Raw genomic sequence first — 20,087 nt, 5'->3', positions numbered from 1 at the left:
GCAAGGAGAATAACGAGCGAACGAACACTAAGGAGATGGGGGAGAGGGAAATAACAATGGAGAAGGAAAGATAAATTGTTGTACAGGGAGCTCTGGAGTCCAAGAGGGAGAGGGAGGAAGAAGGGGGAGGGGAGGGGGGAAAGGCGACAAGAAGAGTGGGAAGCGAGAGGGGAAGAAAGACGAGGCGTGGGCGGCTGGGAAAAGCAAGCGGGGAGCCTGTAAGTTGTTTAGTTGCTAAACTCGACTCGTTTGGGAAGCGGAGCGTGAAAGCTGCTTGGGAGGATGGGCGCGATACTACTACTACTACTAGTCTATCTGCCCCCTACCCGACAACTTTCCTGGGACTGAGCTCCCCGGTCGTCTCTAAACTACCCTGTTAATCCATTTATTAAGTGCATGGGCGAGAACGTAGTCCCCCCTGGGACTAGCCGTGGACATGGCAAAATCAATTCCAGTATTTACAGTCTCTCTTGACTCTTTGTTCCGCTCTTTAAATTGCATCATCCCTCTTCCTCTTTCGGTTTCCGACCGTAATTTTCTAGTATTACTACAACGTTTTGCTCTAATCCCCTTTCTCAAGCTCCGAAAACTCGAAGATCTCCGGAGGAAAGATAAAAAAAAAGTAAACTGCCTTTGTACGTACCAAGACCGAGCGCGGCGAATTCTACCAGGCGAGCGTGATGAAATACGAAGCTGGTAAAATTGAAAAAGAAAAAAAGAAAAGAAAAGAAAAAACAAAGAGCCCATTCATCACCCGTTACGATTGTTATTAATCAAATCCCACCCCTCCCGAAGCTGGTGAGCTGTCTTCCTCTGATGACAACCAACTCTCTGGTCGATCATTTGCTTTTCGGACGGATCAAGAATGAATCGTGACCTCCGGCCCCGTGATTGGAGCTTAGATCTCTGACTTATAATGCTACTGCACGACTTGTTGCGTTGGGACCAGTAGTAGCCCCTGGGTAGGTACAGTTATTCCACCCGGGAATTGGGTTTGCAGCATCTCAAAGAACATGGATGGATTCTTTGTCCGGTTTCCTTTCTTGCACTCTGGCTTCCCTCTACATGACACTGGTATCTTGTTTATTGAGGTCCTCGAGCATGGCAGGAGTTCTCACGATCGCAGATCAGCGTCAACATAACTGATGATTTAATGATGTCCTCCCTGCTGGACAGCGGCGCAAGGAGCATCCCCTGTTGGGTGTGCTGGTCGAGAGCGTGGCCTCTGCAAGTGTTTCTGCATCGGGTGGGGACACCGAGTTGATTAGGGAAGAAGGATGTGACGGCGGATCACGCCCTAGCCACCGCACGTACCTGGGCCAGAGCATACCCTAAAGACGAAGTTGGGCTCACAGATCATCTACCTACTTTGTCTGCTTCATCTACTCCGGACTCAAGGGCGAGTAAGATTTCCGGGGCTAATAGCGGCTGCGGTGCAAGTCATAGTTTCAACACTATTATTATATTATTATTTCATTTCCTTACATCTTGTTTTCGTCTTTTTTCAGTAGTTAAAACTTTGCCCTCAAATGGAAGGTTCCTTCCTTCGGCGATTAGATAAATATCTTGTGTTTTAGGTCTTACTGGCGCATGGATCTGCGACATTATTAACGATCGAAGGCTAACCGAATGGACTTTGTATGTATATTACTATGATTACGGGGTTGCTCACCTTCTTCGAGGGTAGTACCAGAAAGTCAATATTTACGGATTGCCACGCGCGTCCCAAAACGTACGTGACGGACATTGTTTGGTAGGTTGGGGAGGCCGGTTACCTCCTTTACCATCCTTGGCCCGATCCCTGAGGAATCGCTGCGAATTTTCTACTGGTGCCACTCGCGGTGGGCTATTTGGTGTGTACCAAGGTTCATCGCCGGATAACCTAACAATGAATCCCAAGCACTGAGAGTGCGGTCAGCCAAATTTCCATGGGTCAGTCAAATCAACGTAATCTCCGCCCAGGTGATCTCGACCGATTCAACGTTAGGTGTGTGTCAGTGTAATAAAACCTGGCGGCAAATCGCCGTCGATTTGATTTGAATACCCATAGACAATAGTAATTAGGGTAACGTGACTGTCTCATCGCACGGACGATGGCCAATCGATCCCGATGCGTGAATCCCTCCATGTCAAGTCGAACGGCCCTGGGATGACTGACAGCTGCTGATTGGTGCGGCAGGGGAGAAGCGGTGAACAATCATCCAGGGAACACCAGGCGATGCTGATCCATCCGTCTTCGATGGGAGGCTGTCTCCTTGAACAGCCCTTTCTGGTCGGCTGCCGTGATTTTCTACAAGACTCTCCATTTCGGGGCCTGAACCCAACTGGAAATGTCCTCACGCTGGGCAGAACCCAGCCTTAGGGCCATTTGTGGGGTATTCTAAATGCTTCGCGAACCGTAGTACAGAGCATAAGACAGGTCCATGATGGGGCCGTTACGGCATAGGAACATGGTAAAGCCCCCGGCGGTGGGGTCAAAAGGTTAGTACTCGAAAATTTGCGAAGTTGAATACTCAGCATGACTTTGCTCTGCCGAGATTCGTTCGAATGGGATAGGATGATAACAGTCCTTGCTGGTGATGACGATCCTAAATTGTTTAGGTATCGACCTAACTAGTCGCTTGTTGGGTACATCGCATGAGTCATCTTTCAGACAACTTCGGAAGCTAAACACGACGGACCTATCTGAGGTCGGCAGATGAGAGATGAGCCCATTAGTAGTACCCACAAGATCCAGGGACGAAGTCCGATTTTATGCTAGCCACTGTTGAACCACTTACCAACCACTGTGAAGTGTGAACACCCTGAATGTACCCCTCCTTCTGAATTAATGGTAGTTCCAGTGTCGATGAATCCGTCTGCTGGAGAGCATGAGAAAGTAAGACACACCTGGATGGAGCTCTGAATGATGATAGCGTTTAGTACTTCTCTAGCCTTGAACTGACGAACTAAGTCTCCGCGCTACTGAGTAGTTGGTCTGACGGTCATGTTAAGCGTGATGTGTTTCAGATTGGTTCGCCACCGCCAGCGCAGGGATGTTCGCGTACGGTATCTGGCAAAGGTTGACAGACTAAGTGGGAAGATTTAGAAGGCAGGAAATTTGTATACAAATCGGATTTAGCATACCTTTTCCTTGCCAGTAATTCCAGACTGCAGCTAACCTTGTGATCAAGAGATAACAACTGCTAGTCTGCATGTCACGATCCTCAAGGAAATACTAGATAATCAATCATCCATTTCCGTTTACCGATTGTGAGATAACGGTAATTTTACCCCCCACCAAAGGTGAATCGCCTCATTATTCCATCCAATACACTGCACAAAGTACTGTACCTACAGGATGATACCTGCTAATGGCCCCCATGTCCGATGGCTGCAGGAATAGGTCCGAGGGTCATGAAACAGCGAGCCGGCGCTTCTTGCTAAGAGCCACTGCGCTCATGGTCCATGTCTTCTGGAACTGGCTTGCGCGTGACTCTCCATATCTTTAGTACTCAACACCATTCACAATGGACGTCACTGGACATGTCTACGCCATGAATTGATAAACTGTCGATCTCACGTGATGTTATGAATGGTCCGACAAGTACTTTTTACTTCTGATGGTGGATCCATCCTTTGTAGGGGCGTTTCGCCGCTCCGCATCTGTGCTTTGGCTACTTTGTATGTGGTTGCCCACTAATCGCTGTGCCTGAAATTCGTCGAATGGAAATCTTTCCGATGGAGAACTTCGACTGCCAAGTGGCAATGGCTTCTAAAATTGCGGTCAAGAGAGAGCCCACCGCCTCAAACATACTTTGTACACAGTAGTGTCGTCTCAATTATCATCTCCCCACATGCTCCGCAGAGGACTTAATTGATCTGTCGCCAACTTCTACCCACCTTTCAATCTCATGAGCCATTCCAATTGCTTGGAATATGCAGTCTGCATTCATGAAGCCAGTAACAGCTGTGCTCCATACACCTACTCCAAGAGATGTGGTACCGGATACCTCCAGCTCCGAAATGGGCAAAGGCAATTATCCCCTGAAGACTGGACATGTTGTTGCCCAACCCCGCAAACTACGGAGGTTAGCCGACATTGCAGCCAAAATTGCAGCCCTGCTTTCGAAAAGAGAACAGTGGCTCCTAACGAGTGTAGCCAGAACTTTGGCCCTCTAGTGCTCATCAATGTTATATCTAAGGTCGTAGTGAAGTACTCAAAACGGTCCTCTCATTACAGCAGCACCTCCAACTGTAGCTGCGGATGCAGTTTTCTAATTGTATGGTCGTTTATTGGGGCGTCATTGCTGGCACCTGACTATCAACCAATTTGACATTATGGTCGGTAGCTACTGCAGCCATATGGCATAGTTGGTAGTCTGTTACCATACGACAGAAGAAGCTAGAACTAACTGAGTATTATCCCAATGCGCCGCATGAATGGTATGGTATCCCTTGCGGGAATCTCGGGATTCCCGCGACATTTTCGATGGTGTTCTGTCAAGACCAGTCCACGGAGGTCACGTATTCATCTGACGTGCTCCCACAGTTGGAGCATGGCGATTCCCTGCAGACACTGACTTGAGTTGTACAAGAGCACAGACGTGTTGGCCTGCCAGAATTCTCCGTGTACCGGCATCTTCGACTACTTGTGGAGACAATATCCTGGCTAGATGGAGTTGATACAGCTACTACTCGGGGTCATACCTGATAAGCTAACCAGACCTTGTCACCCCTTTTTGGTATGTATCAACAGGTAGGAGATACCAATCGCCAAATATGGATTTGGCATTTACGCATATATCACCTGATTCTGCAGGTGTATCTGGCAGGCCATCCATATTTCAGGCATCAGTGACGCTCGGATGAGCGGTAACCTACTTCGTGCTTGAGTTGCCTCGAGTGTATGTAACAAGGTCGCTGCACGAGCTCTGCGGATAATCTATATTCACTGGGCTGTAAATCACAGGCTGTGCGGATTTGTATTACCGAAATGAGAACGATGACTACTAACAAGACGTTTTAGATAGACTGCCCGACTTGACGGTAACCGCGCTCTTCACACCTAGAATTTCGAAAAGAGTTCATTCTGCAATATTCCGTAATGATTGTATTCTGAAAAATCTGAGGTATCTTTAGAATCATCTCAATGTCTCTCTTGCCATGCGATGGGTGGGTGATGGAACTATGGTTAACAAAGTCATCCGTACCATAGCCTGACAATACCATCAAATAGCCTGACCAGCATACACATTTTGACATTGCAGCCAAATTCAAAATGGCACAGCCCAAAGTCATGATATCCTTACTGAGGAATTGCGGGGACTATTGCACAATCAACTTTCAAATTTCCTCTGCGTCTCCATAAGGGAACCATAGTGGAAATGTTTCCCTTGAACACACCAGATAACATGCGGCAGCTGCTGAGACTCCCGATGAGCAATGATTTCTCTGACGCAGCCGTATCTGTCCCTAACCCTTTGGGTCCTCATATGGCAGATGGGCCTGCATCAATCTAATCATTAAACTCAGGCATCTCCATCATTTACAAAAAGGCATCGGGAAACATGGAACGCGAATGATTAGCCGCATGATACCTTAGTTCGGGCATACTAACATGTTCCTTTAATGTTGCAGCTTCGGAAAATGTAAAAATGATTAATCAACCAATTTCAGTGAGTCTCGAGGAACGCCTGGCCAAATGATAGCTTATTTTGCACAGGGTATGAGAGCCCACCGTGGCTATCGAAAGAAGTCGCTCATCGACAATGATGATCGAATCATGCAAGTGCAGAAAGACATTCAGGTTTGCTACATTTCATCCTTTCGTTTGCCATCAGTTCGCTCGTTTACAAGACTGGGTAACCATGTAAATAGGCACCATGCAGGATGATAGTAAGGCATCTTGGCTACCAAGGCAGCCAATCCGGCGAGGACATTTGATTTGATTGGCAGCTTGACCAGACATTACCATATTCCGCGCGCGCGTTCTATGGGAGTGCCACCGGTTACAAACGGAAAAAGCATGGGCAATAAACAAATCCTTCGATCTGCTGACTGGCTACACATTCTCCAAGAGCCTCGAAATGGTACATCATGCAGGCTTGATAATAATTCGAAAAGGCAGCCTGTTGCCAGGCAAGATTAGAACCACCTCAGGCATTCGCCTTAAACCCCGCAAATGACAGCCGCTTCGACTGGAAGTCAGCCAAATCTACATAATCTGCAGTCGTGGTGCTCAAGCCTCTGGGATTCACGGGCTATTTGCAGACAATGAATGGCTTCCCTTCTTGAGTAAGTCCTCTTGTGACCCGAACGGAGAATTTCTCTTTTCAGTTGAACCTTGGACCTCATGAAAGCTTGATGTCATCTGTTTCGAAGCCACTAGCCTTCAGGCTGCCATGCAAAAAAAAAAAAAAAAAGTTCGTTTGAAACATACCAGCGATATCAGAGAGCCGTTTCACTTGGAGGTGTAGGTAGTACAACCTTTCTAACAGACTCCCGATGCTGACCGCTTCACATATACTTACGCAGTATTGTCAGTAGTTAGTGGCATGCCTCTGCATTAAGCCTTCCGTTAATCGTCTTCATCTCGCAACCCGAGCAGTAGTATCATATTTGAATTTATTACTATCCGGTATAGAAGAAGTTGACCAGCCTCAGCATATCTATAGATGAATAAACAACTTATATCTGCTACATCATATTGTGTTATCACTTGTGGATTGAGGTCCCTGTCCCTGATCTTGTTAGTCGAATGATGACGTAGTTGAGATATAGGGAAGACTGATCAATAAAAGATCAAGGTGCGAAGGGCATATGATCCATCACTTCAATGCCACCTTTCGTCACCCCGGAATGGCGTTTGCACGTACCCTCCCGATTCCCTCCGCTATGTCGTATCGTTTAACATTCCTAATATTCTGCATCTGCCCAGAAATATCGGTGCATAGCAAGTGCGAGGGAACTATGCATCTTAAAATGGCATTTTCTATGGCTGTAAATCTCGGCGGAACACAGTCCCGGATAGTCGCTTGCGCGGGGTACAATAAACACGATAGTTGAATGTTGGATTTTGGAGCTCTAGAAACAGCCTTGTGAGGTGCTGCAGATATCCATCTCAAGATATTCCGATAAGCTGAGCACTTGGCTATCCCCACCTAGCACTGTTATCAATTTCCCATCATGACAATGAGCATTGAAAGCAACAATAGTGCAGGACATGGGATGGCTGAACGAACCCAGGGTCCAGACTGGGGTCGACGGTGGGGCGGCGTGGGGTCTGGCCTGTGAAAGGGTCTCTCTCTCACTTTCTTTATCAGTCAAGCCAGACAACTAATGACTCGAGTGGTTACTTGTAGTTCGTCTTAGTTGGGATTCTTCATGTTTTCTAATCTTCGGCACTCCCTTCTCATTTTACATCTTTTGCACGGCATTGTCTGCTATTTGTCAATTGACCTCATAGAAGCAACGCCTGTCACTAGGCCCCAATGATACAATTACAAAAGCCCCCAGATACGTTCTGGCCAGTCTATTGTGCTCATGTGGGGGGCTGCTGTTTGGGTAACGATCTATTTTCTATTTTCTTTAGGGGGGGCATTTTGTACAACATTAAGAGAAGTTCCATAGAAGGGATACTGGCATCATTGGGCCTGTCACGGTTATGAGCAGCTTCGTTTCACAATATGGCAGCCAATGATCAACAGTCCATGGCTTGATCGTCTCTTCCATCTTCATTCCAGCCGCAGTTTCTTCCTTATTCGCGGGGTATCTAGCAGACAAATTGGACAGGCCCAAGGGTATCAGCATCGGTGCCCTGATCTTTGCGATTGGAGCAGCTTTGGAGGCGGCTGCTGTGCATATCGGGATACTTGTTGTGAGACGTTGCATTGAGTATGTGGGTGAGGGATTATATCTAGGCACCCTGGTCGTGTATGTGGCTATCCTATGAACAGTGGTCCTTTTGGTTTCTTGTTCTCTGATTGATCGGCAGCTACATTTGCGAAACCTCTCCGCCAAGGGTTAGAGGAGCATTGACGACCGGACCCCAGTTGCTGGTTACTCTGGGGTTGACGATCGGGTTTTTTTACATCCTACGGTACTTCTCGTATGAACTCTTCCTTTTCATGGCGCACGCCTTTCATTATCTTGGCTTGTCTGGCTACTACCTTCTCTGTAGCTTCACTCCTGTGGTTAGCTCCCTCACCAAGATGGTTGACCCTCCACGGCCGAAGATCGGAGGCTACTGCAGTTTGGGACCACCTTGGTGTCAGCTAGGCTGAACGTGAAAAGGCTGAGATTAAGCAGACTCAGGGCGTCACTATTGAGGTTGTTGCGAGTGCTTCCAGCGACAGACATGCTCCGTCCGTTATCTCAACATCAAGACAGTTTAGTGGAGCACAAGTATTTTGACCTGTTTTCCAAAGATGTACGGACACGCACTGTTTTGGCGGTGTTTCTCATGGGCATGCAGCAACTCAGCGGAATTGATGGTGTACTCTATGTGGGTTTTCCGGCTATACCTATTGTCGTCTCCTGCTGACATCTGCTTTAAGTATGCCCCATTGCTTTTCGAGCAAGCAGGCTTAGCTTCCTCAGATGCTAGCTTCTTTGCCTCTGGTGTTTCTGCAACAGTCATCTTCGCCGTAACCACACCGGCGCTCATATGGGCAGACAGGTGGGGCCGACGACACAGCACTATCTACGGTGGCATCGGCCTCGCCGTCACAATGTTCTTAATAGGGGGCCTCTACGCAGGGGATGCCGTACACAACTCGACTAGTGCATGTCGGTGGGTGGTCATTGTCTGCATCTTTTTATTTGCAGTCATTTACTCTCAGCTGGGCAGTTGGCATAGAGATTTATGCAGCAGAGATACAACCACAAAGGACTCGCGCATCGGCCACTAGCCTGGCACATGGCAGTAATTGGGCCGCCAACTTTCTGGTCGCACTGACGATACCCATATTGCTATCAAAGAGCAGCTTTGGTGCATACTATCTCTTTGGAGGATGCACCCTGATTACGGCATTCATCTGCGCCCTCTTCATGCCCGAATCAAAAGGACAATCCTTGGACGATATTGAGGATGCATTCAAATCTAAGTCGCTGTCCAGAACAGTGTTGAAGGCCTTCAGACCTATTACTCAGACAGCCCAGGGATAATCAACTTGAATCGGGAAAAAAACATTGTATGTCATGCACATGCACTACTTAGCTGCACATGCCAGAAACGTAACCGTGCAGCCTGCCATAGCCGATAAGATAAGAAATGCACATACCTACTCGATCCAGTTAGCCTGTTAATTTGTAAGCTAAACAGTAGCCTAACCGTTCCAGGATAGCTGCTCATTACCTAAGCAATTATTCTGCCGAATTGGAATTTAGCCCGGATATTTCCCCTCGCTGATAAAGAAGAAATTGTGCCCGTCACCCCAGAATGCCGTGATATTCTCCTACACCTTGACACTTGGCATACGGCAGTACTCAGTTCCTCTAGGGGGAGATCATCACCGTTTGAACAGCGATGCCGCCCCGCAGAAGAGCGCCGATCTCTGCGGCGAACCTGCGATCTGCGCAACCTTCAGAGGCAAGTATCAAGTGTTTTACGATTTGCCGTAGAGAAGGGTCCCAGGCTAACGGCTCCTGATAATATAGGGCGCAGCATCTTCAAGGCCAGGTGCCGCGGAGACCACGAAACGCAGACGCCCTTCCCAGACCGCACAATCTCACCGAACCGAACAGCCGCCACCACCAAGTGCGGAGGAACAGCAGCAGAAGTCGACTGAGGAGCACGAGCATTCGCATTCTACATACCGCCACCGCGATCCATTTGATGCGCTTCTGGAGCCTTTCTACTACAACAAGTCTCTCACGGATCCGATCAACACTGCGAAAGACAAATGGAACCTTTTGCCGGCTTTCCTCAAGGTCAAGGGATTGGTGAAGCAGCATATTGACTCATACAACTACCTTGTTGAGGTCCAATTGAAGAAGATTGTCGAGTCCAGCTCTACAATTCGAAGCGATGTCGACCATACCTTCTACACCAAGTTCACCAATATCTATCTGGGTTTCCCGCGCCGTGCCGACGAACCGCAGGATGCGCGGGCCGACTTCACCTATTCGACTGTGTCCCCGCAAGAGTGTCGCCTGCGTGATACGACGTACGCGGCTCCCATTCAGGTCGATTTCGAGTATGTCCGTGGTCGTCAAAGGGTCATGAGGAAGGGTGTCGCCATTGGTAGAATGCCAGTTATGCTTCGGAGTTCCAAGTGTGTGTTGGCAAACAAGACGCCGACGGAGATGACGGTGCTGAACGAGTGTCCTCTGGACCCTGGTGGTTACTTCATCGTGAACGGAACCGAGAAGGTCATCCTTGTCCAGGAACAGTTGAGCAAGAACAGAATTATCGTCGAAACCGATCCCAAGAAGGAGATTGTCCAGGCGTCGGTTACAAGGTGAGAGATCTTCGTGATTGACCGTCGAGGGCTATATTGTTAATATGGTTGCAGTTCTTCCAACGAGAGAAAGTCGAAGAGTTACATCGTTCTCAAGAAGGACAAGCTCTACGTGAAGCACAACGTGCTCAGCGAGGATATTCCCATTGTCATTCTTTTGAAGGCGATGGGTATTCACACAGACAAGGAGATGCTTCTGCTGGTCGCGGGTGTCGACAAGGTTTACCAGGAAGACTTTGCCATCAACTTTGAGGAGGCGATCAAGTTGGGTATTTACACACAACAACAGGCTTTGGATTGGATTGGTGCACGGATTAAGATCAACCGCAAGCAGTCGCCTTCTTACCGCCGTACCCATGTTCAGGAAGCCGTCGAGGCCATTGCCTCTGTCATCATCTCCCACATCGAAGTGAAGAACATGAACTTCCGGCCCAAGGCTGTCTATGTTGCGCACATGGCGCGTCGTGTGCTTATGGCCAAGAACGATGCAAGTTTGGTTGATGACCGTGATTATCTCGGAAACAAGCGTCTGGAATTGGCTGGTCAACTGCTGGCTTTGCTCTTTGAAGATTTGTTTAAGAAGTTCTGCTTCGACATCAAGATGAACATCGACAAAGTCCTGAACAAGCGCAACCGTGCCGAGGCGTTTGATGCTTACAGTGTTATTACCATGCATAGCAACCATATCACCCAGGGTATGAATCGTGCTATCTCGACAGGTAACTGGAGTTTGAAGCGTTTCCGCATGGAACGTGCTGGTGTGACCCACGTGCTCAGTCGACTGAGTTATATTGCGGCTCTGGGTATGATGACCCGTATTAGCAGTCAGTTCGAAAAGACGAGAAAGGTCTCTGGTCCTCGTGCATTGCAGCCTTCGCAGTTTGGTATGCTCTGTCCGGCCGATACTCCCGAAGGTGAGGCCTGTGGTCTCGTCAAGAACTTGGCACTCATGACCCATATCACAACCAACGACGAAGAGGGCCCGATTAGGAACTTGATTTTCATGCTCGGCGCCGAAGACATCCAGACTGTGGGTGGTAAGGAACTCTACGGACCAGGCTGCTACACGATCTCAATCAACGGAACACCCACTGCACTCACACGTCGTCCGAAATACTTCCTTGACGCATTTCGCAGACTGCGTCGGATGGGACGTATTTCCGAGTTCGTCAGTATCTACATTAACCACCACCAGAGGGCCGTTCATGTCGCGACCGACGATGGGCGAATCTGTAGACCTCTTATCGTCGTCGAAAACGGCAAGTCTCGTGTCAATGCCCAGCACCTCGAGAAGCTGCGTAATGGTACAATGCAGTTCGATGACTTCCTTGCTCAAGGTCTGGTTGAGTATCTTGATGTCAACGAAGAGAACGACTCCTTGATCTCCATCTACGAGAAAGACATCACAGAAACCACCACCCATCTGGAGATTGAACCCTTCACAGTCCTCGGTGCAGTCGCCGGTCTTATCCCCTACCCTCACCACAACCAGTCCCCCCGTAACACCTACCAATGTGCCATGGGTAAACAAGCTATCGGCGCGATCGCCTCCAACCAGTTCCTGCGTATTGATTCGATCCTGTACCTTATGGTCTACCCACAAAAGCCCATGGTCAAGTCTCGCACCATCGAGCTGACTAAATACGACCAGCTTCCTGCCGGACAGAACGCCATTGTCGCCGTCATGAGTTACTCTGGCTACGATATTGAGGATGCCCTGGTCCTGAACAAGGGATCAGTCGACCGCGGCTTTGGACGCTGCCAGGTGTTCCGGAAATACGTCACCAACCTGAAGAGTTACTCCAACGGCACGAAGGACCGATTGAGCGGACCAACCTACGAAAATGACGCACCGATCCGCAAGCACGCTCTCCTCGAGAGCGACGGTCTTGCCGCTGTCGGTGAACAAGTCAACGCCGGCGAAGTCTACATCAACAAGTCCACGCCCGACCAGTCCATGTCCTCAGGCTTCCCCAACTCCGACGCCGGCCGGCCCGTCTCCTACATGCCCACCCCCATGACCTACAAGCTCCCAGACCCCGCCTACATCGACAAAGTGATGGTCTCGGTCACCGAGAACGAAAACCAGCTCGTCAAGGTCCTAACCCGCCAGACCCGTCGCCCGGAAGTCGGCGACAAGTTCTCCTCGCGTCACGGACAGAAGGGTGTGGTGGGTATCATCGCCGACCAAGCCGACATGCCCTTCACCGACACCGGCATCAACCCTGACATTATCATGAACCCTCACGGTTTCCCCTCTCGAATGACAGTCGGAAAGATGCTGGAACTCGTCGCCGGAAAAGCCGGCGTCCTGGCCGGCCAGCACGGCTACGGTACTTGCTTCGGCGGCAGTCCCGTCCAGGAAATGTCCCAGATCCTTATCGACAACGGCTTCAGCTACGGTGGCAAGGACTACCTCACCTCGGGTATCACGGGTGAAGCCCTGCCCTTCTACGTCTTCACAGGTCCCATCTACTACCAGAAACTGAAGCACATGGTCCAGGATAAGATGCACTCGCGTGCTCGTGGTCCTCGCGCTATTCTCACCCGTCAGCCTACGGAAGGTCGTTCCCGTGACGGTGGTCTGCGTCTGGGAGAGATGGAACGTGATTGTTTGATCGCGTATGGTACTAGTCAGCTTCTGCTGGAGCGGTTGATGATCTCGTCTGATCGTCATGAAATCGATGTCTGCGAGCAGTGCGGTTTCATGGGTTACCTGAACTGGTGTCAGCGGTGCAAGTCGTCCCGGAGCGTGGTGAAGATGGCTATTCCGTATGCGGCGAAGCTACTCATTCAGGAGTTGATGAGTATGAATGTTACGGCGAGATTGAAGCTTGATGACGAGTTTCCTGAGATGAAGGGGCGGTAAGCTGCCCTCCTAGTATTCCGTCTCAGTGGATGGACAACGATGATAGGACGGGACATACGGATCAAGAGGAAATGAACAAACACCACAACAAAAACAACAACTGATGAATGGAAAAAGAAGAAAAAGTTAGGCGTTTCATTTGGTTCATCGGAGTGTGTACATAAAAGCCGGTTCTGGATGTGTCTTTTCTTTTGCTTCTTGTTGCATGCATAGCGCTCGGCGATCGTCGGTCGACTTATTCTAAATCTTATTGCAAATATGCAGTAAAACATCCCCTCCATCCATCCACCGTAACCTTATTAACTAAACCCCCGTCTAGATAGTAGTATCTTCTATGATCTCCCCAACAACCCTCCAATACCTACCCCCATCCACCCTCATATGCTCAACATGCCCACTACCCCTCCCCCACTTCTCCCTCCTCACCACAACACCACCACCACCATGATCATCCCCAAAAACCCTCTCCGCCTCCCGCGCATGCTCCTCCACATCCCTCCATTCCACCAACCCATCCCCCTCCGAATAAACATAACACCGTCTCACCCGCTCCCCCACAACGCTCTTATCATTCAGCAATCGTCTCCCCTTACTCACCCCATCCTCACTCCCAACCACCCACCCCAATCCAAACATCACCAGCAACATACACCCCAGCAACAACCTCCCCACCCAATTCAGGATAACATTCTTGGGAAGACCGAACGAGAACGCGCGAAACGCACCAACCAGTGATGGTTTCCCGGGTGCGCTGTCAATGAGCAGCGATGTGATGGGGAGGGTGTGTCCGGTCGTGGATTTGTAGGAGGAGAGGAGAGTCGTGGTTGTGTAAACGCCGCCGTTGGAGAAGAGGTGGATGTGGATTCTCTGGCTCTCACTCCCTTTGGGGGTGTTGGTGGGTGGGTGGTGGAGGAGGAGGTAGTCCAGGGCTGGTTGAGTAGGATTCTTGGTGTTGTTGTTTTTGTCGGTTGTAGTAGTAGTGCTGGTGAAGGTGGATAGTAGTGAAGGGAGGCGCATAAAGTCGCCCGTGCTGCTTTGGAGAGTCAGGATGCGGGCGCGAGGGTAGAGGGTGCGGTATTGGGTGGTGTATTTTGTGAGGGCCCGTTGGGGGGCGTTCATCCAGTAGGCGAGGATGATTGTTTGTGGTGCGTTGTTGCTGGTGGTGCTGGTGCTGGTGGATTCAAGAGTAAGAGGGTCGTAGGCGTGGATTGTTGGTGAGAGGGTTATGGGTTTGGGGAGGGAGGTCATGTCTATGGTGGGTTGGGATGACATGGTGGTTGATTGGATGTAATGAGTGGAAGGAAGGGTATGAAGTGGGTTGGAGGTGAGGTGAGTGAGGTATTTAAGTTGGTGGAGTGGTCTACCTCCAGATTTTGGGCGTAACACAGGGAAATGGAATGGATTTGCTTATCACTTCACATCTATCTGGTTCGGTTCCTGGATGATTTCCGGGGAATCTGCCGATCTTCGGCCGGGGAAAAAGCTGTCGAGCCTCGCGGTTAATTGTTCTACTTCTAGTGCCGTTTTAGTCACTTTAGTGGTACTTTGCAGGTCCGTCTCCCGTCGCCAAGAAACGGCCAGTTCATGGCTTAGCGATAGATAGATAGATAGATAGATACATCCTATCAAGTGGTGTGGGCATTGCAAGTGATCGAAATAGCCTCGTTAACGCCTGTCCCCGCTATGCTCTAATTCCCGTCCTACGCTTTCGCGCTGCCTTCTATAGCCCATCCAATGACTTAAATATAGCGTGCCCGGGAAGCCAGCGGTCGTGTCCTGGTAGAATGATCAGGGGCTGCTTCCCCTATACCTTGCAAGGGAGATCCATATTCTCATAGCCGATCGGCGTTCATTAATCCAGCCTTGTCTGGCGTTATCTTAGGTAGGGGTTGCCGAGCCACTTGTGTCTTTTTTCTTTCCTCGTAATGTTTGACCAGCTCCCTGGAACCGAGGCTTGTCCTCGAGTACCTGTCCGCTCTCGTCGCGCTTCTTGACTGGCTTGATTGGATATCCAAAGAATAGCTGGTTGTGGCCTATCCGCAGAGGCTGCGGGCCATTGGTCTTTCTGACAGGAGGGGGATGCTGCGGGTTCGTCGTCCCTGGGGTGGGAGTAGACGGTTTTGGTGTGGATGTTTTGCTTCCCTTCTTCGCATTCAGACGCTGTCCTCCGGTGAGGAAGTTTGACGAGACCGCCCGGGCACCAGCCGCGGCATCAGTCGACTCCGGGGCAATAGCAGCGTAGTTGATCGCCTGTGCCATGGTTCCATGGGGATGAAGCAGCCCACCAGAGGGCAGCTTGTTGCCCACTCCACTACGAGGAGTGCTGGTGCCGCTGGGGCGTTGAGGCTCCTCATAGCCCACCGGGGGCGCAAAGTCCACCTCTAGATCTGTCTCGAGCACGGAAATGGCATTGGTGTCGGTGGATGGCTTGGTTTCCAAGACCGCCATCTCGTAAACTTGATCATTGTATGCAAATGTGAAGACATCTCCCTTGGTTAGGCAGGAGAAGTTACGGAAAGCATTCTCCAACACGGCCTTCGGGTCACTTATATCGAGGAACGAGGTAGATTGAGCTTGCAGCTTGATGAATTGACCGGGTGGGAGATCGGTTGACTTGACCTGTACGAGGTCACCGGGTTCCAGAAGGAGGGTTTGCATGAGCTGCGGGATATCAAGCAGTCAGTATCCTGCAGAGTACCTATCATCAGATGACATTACCCAGAAAGGTAGATAGATCTTCCCCTCTTCCGCAATGAACTCTAGCACACCAGCGTGCGTCAACCTTTCCCGTGCGCCGTTGTGAAGCTCGAACAACATCGGATACGTAATATGAAGGCGAGTAAGCTTGTCAAGAGCGCTGGGCGGCATGATGACCTTGCCGCCGTGGTTCACGTTCTCTCTCTCCGGGCCGGGCATCATGGCGACAGGATAGCAGCGATAGTATTCATCGAAGCGACGAGCAGCTCCATGGCGGAACATGGAGCCACCCATGACTCCGTTCATTGGATCGTCATCCCAATAGCCAGATCGAAACTATCATCATCCGGGTATCAGCATGTACACACCCAAGTACATAACGGCGCCTAAGCGGGGAACTCACCATGATTCGAGCTGGAGTGGTATCCTATAGGACTTCAGATGAGGATCGAGTGATATCACCAGTTTTCGCTACAATCCGAGCTGTAGTCAGTAGCAAATAGGATGCAATCCGCTGCGGTGGCGAGAAAGCAGGGAAGAAGCTAGCAGGGAGAGCTGTTCGGGTGAAGGTCAGGAACGAACGGAGCGATCAGATCGCAGTGACGCAAACGCCGCCGCGATGATTTTCCGACCCGACCCCAGACAGCTCGATTTGCTCCGCGCAACCACTCTGCTGGAATTCTTCGTTTGACTTCTCCAGAACTATAATCACTACAACATTCGATGCACATGTCCCGGAAGGATCCGTAGAATCCAAGAGACACCTCATATCTACTGCGCAACTCCATGTCCGCCTCTCAGCCACGCCCCAAGCGAGCGGGTGAAGACTTCACCCGCACCCACCACCAAGAAGATGACGACGTGAACGGTGCCTCCAAGAAGCCCCGCTTCGATTTACGGAATCCCTCCGCTCTTGCCCCCGATGCGCTCGAAGATGATGCAGTTTTGGACGCAGACGAAATAGGACGCCGTGGACAACAAGTTCGCCGCAAAGCTGTCAACCTTGACGGTTATGACTCGGACAGTGAAAATGAAGGATTTTCGGCGCGCATCGAGGCCAAGTCGAAAGCAAGCAAAGAGAAGCACGATGCGGAAGATGACGATATGTTTGCTGAGTTGCAGGAGGATTTTGGTGCAGAGGAAGTCGACGCCGATGAGGCCATGCGCAAGAACAAGAAAACGGTGCGATTCCTACGAGACGACGAAATCGAGGGCCAGGTTGCGTCATCCAAAGGCGGAGGCACTGTACATGCAGATTTCAGCAAAGGCGCCGACGAGGTCGACAATGAAGAAGACGAGAGCGAAAGCGAGGTTGGAGATGAGGAGCGCGCAAAACTCGATGAGGAATTGGATGAGGAGCTTGGCGCTGGCGCAAAGAAAAAGCATGCGCCGGTACTGGACGCGTTCAACATGCGCACCGAACAAGAGGAGGGCAGATTCGACGATCAAGGCAACTACATCAGGAAAGCAGCAGACCCGGATGCGGTCTATGACAGCTGGTTAGAAGGCGTGTCAAAGAAGGATATCCGTCGCGCCAAAGAGGCTGCAGAGAAGCGAGAGGAAGAGAGAAAGGAAAAGGATAGGCAAGATGATAGTGTATTGACATCAGACGCCCTGAAGACCATTATCTCACACCTCGATCGAGGCGAGACGATCCTGGAAGCGCTGGCAAGGATTGGCAAGGGAGCTCCAAAGAAACCGAAATGGCAGGCGAATCGCAACAAGAATCGGAAAAAGCAAGAAACTGCAAACGAGGACACCGAAATGGCCGAAGAGGATCCCAAGGAAACGGCTAGAAAGCAAGCAATTGATGCTATCACAGGCGCAGCCGATATTCTCATGACGAGAGGGCAGGCGGATATCTACGACACTGAACGCGAGATGCTCACTAGGCAATACCGCCGTGAAACCGGGGAGGACTGGGTTGACCCGTCTCCTGGGGACTCAGGTCCCAGTGAAGGAGCTCCTGCGATGTGGGAGTTTCGTTGGGCGGACGCCCGTGATGGAGGCGTCACACATGGTCCATACGATAGTGCGACGATGGAGTCGTGGAAGAATGCGGGCTACTTTGGCGAAGGTGTCGAGTTCCGAAGGACAGACACCGGTCAGTGGCAGAGAGAAGCAACATTTACATAAACATCGTACAAACTTACGTCTACCGGCATTTACGAATACCATATGCTGGGAAACATTAATTGCATCATTATCATTCGAGCCTAGGCTCTTTGTTCAAAGTTGAGACCCAAATATCGCAGTACCCACAGCAGATGTGTTTTGAAAAAGCGCCAGCATTATCATACACCAAGCAATTCATCTGGTAAACGAAAACCGAACAATATAAAAGACGGGAAATGGTCCTCCGTAGGCCTTGCAATCCATGCCTCAGTGCCGTCTAATCATGGCAGAGGCCTCCCACGCACCAAGAGTCATTGAAAAGCTCTATGGCGGAAAGGACTATGAAAGCTCCATCGCATCACCGTTCGTAGGAGCAATGAAGCTGACGGCACCTTGGTCGCCGATGAACCGCTGTTCGTATGTGCTGACGAATTTAACACTCCGTGCAGGGTCGTAGAACAACCGGTAACTGCGCTGGACGTCGTCAATGCTGACCTCCTTTGCCTTGCGCTTCTGGCTGAGCAGGTGGGAGGTGGTGATGATATTGCTGGCATAGCGTAGATTCGACTCCTGGCCGATCTTGGTGAGCAGCGCCAAAGCGTCCGGAGAAAGGTCAATCTCTTCCTCTTGGGCGCGGATCGCCAGGATCTGCCTAATCTCATCGGCAGAGTAGGGCTGTGTGCTGACAATCACCACGCGGTCGAGGAAATCAAGGGGCAGGCCGTGCGGAGAGCTGTATGTCGTACCACGAATCCGGGCGTGGCCCCGGTTGCTAGCCATGATGACGATGGGTGCCAGTTCCGCCTCCAGAGCACGGTTGATGTAAGAGAAGCATTCAATGTCAAGCATGTGCACTTCATCAATGAAGAGAACTCCCGGAATGATCTCGGCTTTTCCTTCTTCCTTCCACTCCGCCACCTTGGTGTTAATCTGATCCCTCACTTCACTCCTGATCTCCCCGGTATCTCCAGAGAAGAGAGCCAAGAATCCTTGTGACCGCGAGTTGATCACATCAATCTCGTGAAGGCTAACGGTGTGCACGATTTCCTTGCGAACCTGGAGTTCACCCTCAGGGCATTGGACAAACTTTGTGTCAGCTCCCATCGCATCATAGTCGCGCGACCGAGCGTAAGAACGTCCCAGCTTGGTAATCTTGCCCGAGGACTTGTCGATGGAGATAATGTCACCGGCCATCACTCGTTCTTTGGTCATTGAGTCGATCATCTTTGTTCCCATGTCGTAGATCGTTTCCATGTCGGTCGTCTTGATGGTGAGCTTGCCTTGTTTGTTTCCCTAAGAAATCACTAATGTCAGAAACTCATCATTGAGAGCTCACCAGAGACCTCACTTACACCAGTAACACTGCGATCAATCTGAATTTCAACCACTTCACCCTCGATGATCTCGCTCTCCTCCTTGATACGAACGCCAATCGATTTGCGGAAGGCTTGTGTGAGCGCCTCAGTCTTGGACATCTCCATGGAAAATATCTCTGACGCTGCAAGCATTGTGAAGGGAACATCGGATCCGAGGGATTGCGCCATACCCATGGCAATGGCTGTTTTACCAGTGCTGGGAGGGCCAGCAATCAGCAACGCGCGACCGGCAATCTTGCCTTCCTTGACCATTTGCAGAATCACGGCGGCAGCCTTCCTCGCCTTCTCCTGGCCCACCAGTCCTTGAGAGGATGCCCTGGGTTGTAGACTGTCTGCATCGACACCGAGTCCTCGAATGTGTGAATGAGCAGCGATGAGGTTGAGACCCCGGAGCTCCTTGGTCTCCGCGACGGTAGAAATTGGCTGTCGGAGAGTCAGCGGTGACGAGCACCACGCATTTTATCGGGAGTGAAACTTACAGCAGCCATCGCGACAACTTGCAGATCGTAAGTATATCGTCAGGTCAGAAAACAGCCACGAGGTTCAAGGAAAGCAGCCAAAAATGGAGAGGTCTGGCCAGCCTGAGAG

General features: G+C 50.5%; 6 protein-coding genes across 6 annotated transcripts; 3 read left to right on the top strand and 3 right to left on the bottom strand.

The window, feature by feature from the left end:
* Window positions 1–7,167: 7,167 nt before the first annotated feature.
* On the top strand, window positions 7,168–9,147 carry BO88DRAFT_428726 (putative MFS sugar transporter; the record flags this gene model as incomplete). The annotated part of the gene is made up of 10 exons (XM_025709099.1): window positions 7,168–7,228; window positions 7,491–7,545; window positions 7,601–7,602; window positions 7,689–7,914; window positions 7,976–8,062; window positions 8,193–8,232; window positions 8,260–8,345; window positions 8,371–8,485; window positions 8,538–8,786; window positions 8,809–9,147. The coding sequence occupies 10 exons, from the start codon at window positions 7,168–7,170 to the stop codon at window positions 9,145–9,147; spliced, it is 1,260 nt and encodes a 419-aa protein (XP_025559250.1).
* Window positions 9,148–9,409: 262 nt separating this feature from the next.
* Window positions 9,410–13,584, top strand: BO88DRAFT_407641 (DNA-directed RNA polymerase III core subunit RET1). The gene is made up of 3 exons (XM_025707488.1): window positions 9,410–9,571; window positions 9,640–10,442; window positions 10,497–13,584. Exons 1-3 carry the CDS (start codon window positions 9,509–9,511, stop codon window positions 13,309–13,311), a joined length of 3,681 nt encoding a protein of 1,226 aa, XP_025559249.1. The 5' UTR covers window positions 9,410–9,508; the 3' UTR covers window positions 13,312–13,584.
* A 57-nt stretch (window positions 13,585–13,641) lies between these two features.
* On the bottom strand, window positions 13,642–14,810 carry BO88DRAFT_372448 (indole-diterpene biosynthesis protein PaxU; the record flags this gene model as incomplete). Its single annotated transcript, XM_025704239.1, has 1 exon — window positions 13,642–14,810. A coding segment is annotated over exon 1 (942 nt), but the record flags the coding sequence as incomplete, so codon positions are not given.
* Window positions 14,811–16,564, bottom strand: BO88DRAFT_407640 (polyubiquitin-binding protein UFD1). The gene is made up of 3 exons (XM_025707487.1): window positions 16,412–16,564; window positions 16,030–16,344; window positions 14,811–15,972 (listed from the first exon to the last, which is right to left on the bottom strand). Exons 2-3 carry the CDS (start codon window positions 16,300–16,302, stop codon window positions 15,190–15,192), a joined length of 1,056 nt encoding a protein of 351 aa, XP_025559247.1. The 5' UTR covers window positions 16,303–16,344; window positions 16,412–16,564; the 3' UTR covers window positions 14,811–15,189.
* A 112-nt stretch (window positions 16,565–16,676) lies between these two features.
* Window positions 16,677–18,336, top strand: BO88DRAFT_407639 (GYF domain-containing protein). Its single transcript, XM_025707486.1, has one exon. It carries the CDS (start codon window positions 16,795–16,797, stop codon window positions 18,142–18,144), a length of 1,350 nt encoding a protein of 449 aa, XP_025559246.1. The 5' UTR covers window positions 16,677–16,794; the 3' UTR covers window positions 18,145–18,336.
* Window positions 18,191–20,087, bottom strand: rvb2 (RuvB family ATP-dependent DNA helicase reptin). Its single transcript, XM_025707485.1, has 3 exons — window positions 19,979–20,087; window positions 19,476–19,922; window positions 18,191–19,416 (listed from the first exon to the last, which is right to left on the bottom strand). The coding sequence occupies exons 1-3, from the start codon at window positions 19,985–19,987 to the stop codon at window positions 18,463–18,465; spliced, it is 1,410 nt and encodes a 469-aa protein (XP_025559245.1). The 5' UTR covers window positions 19,988–20,087; the 3' UTR covers window positions 18,191–18,462.

The sequence above is a fragment of the Aspergillus vadensis genome (assembly GCF_003184925.1).
Source record: "Aspergillus vadensis CBS 113365 unplaced genomic scaffold BO88scaffold_25, whole genome shotgun sequence".
In the NCBI taxonomy this organism is placed as follows: Eukaryota; Fungi; Ascomycota; class Eurotiomycetes; order Eurotiales; family Aspergillaceae; genus Aspergillus; species Aspergillus vadensis.
The sequence above is the reverse complement of the archived record's forward strand: the minus strand, read 5'-3'. Positions and strand labels throughout refer to the sequence as shown.

Coding starts and splice junctions, on each gene's coding strand:
- BO88DRAFT_407641 (XM_025707488.1), top strand. CDS start 9,509: ATGCCGCCCCGCAGAAGAGCGCCGATCTCTGCGGCGAACCTGCGATCT. Junction 9,572..9,639: donor GATCTGCGCAACCTTCAGAG/GCAAGTATCAAG, acceptor CTGATAATATAG/GGCGCAGCATCTTCAAGGCC. Junction 10,443..10,496: donor GTCCAGGCGTCGGTTACAAG/GTGAGAGATCTT, acceptor ATATGGTTGCAG/TTCTTCCAACGAGAGAAAGT.
- BO88DRAFT_407640 (XM_025707487.1), bottom strand. CDS start 16,302: ATGGGTGGCTCCATGTTCCGCCATGGAGCTGCTCGTCGCTTCGATGAA. Junction 15,973..16,029: donor AGATCTATCTACCTTTCTGG/GTAATGTCATCT, acceptor GATATCCCGCAG/CTCATGCAAACCCTCCTTCT.
- BO88DRAFT_407639 (XM_025707486.1), top strand. CDS start 16,795: ATGTCCGCCTCTCAGCCACGCCCCAAGCGAGCGGGTGAAGACTTCACC.
- rvb2 (XM_025707485.1), bottom strand. Junction 19,417..19,475: donor TTGATCGCAGTGTTACTGGT/GTAAGTGAGGTC, acceptor GTGATTTCTTAG/GGAAACAAACAAGGCAAGCT.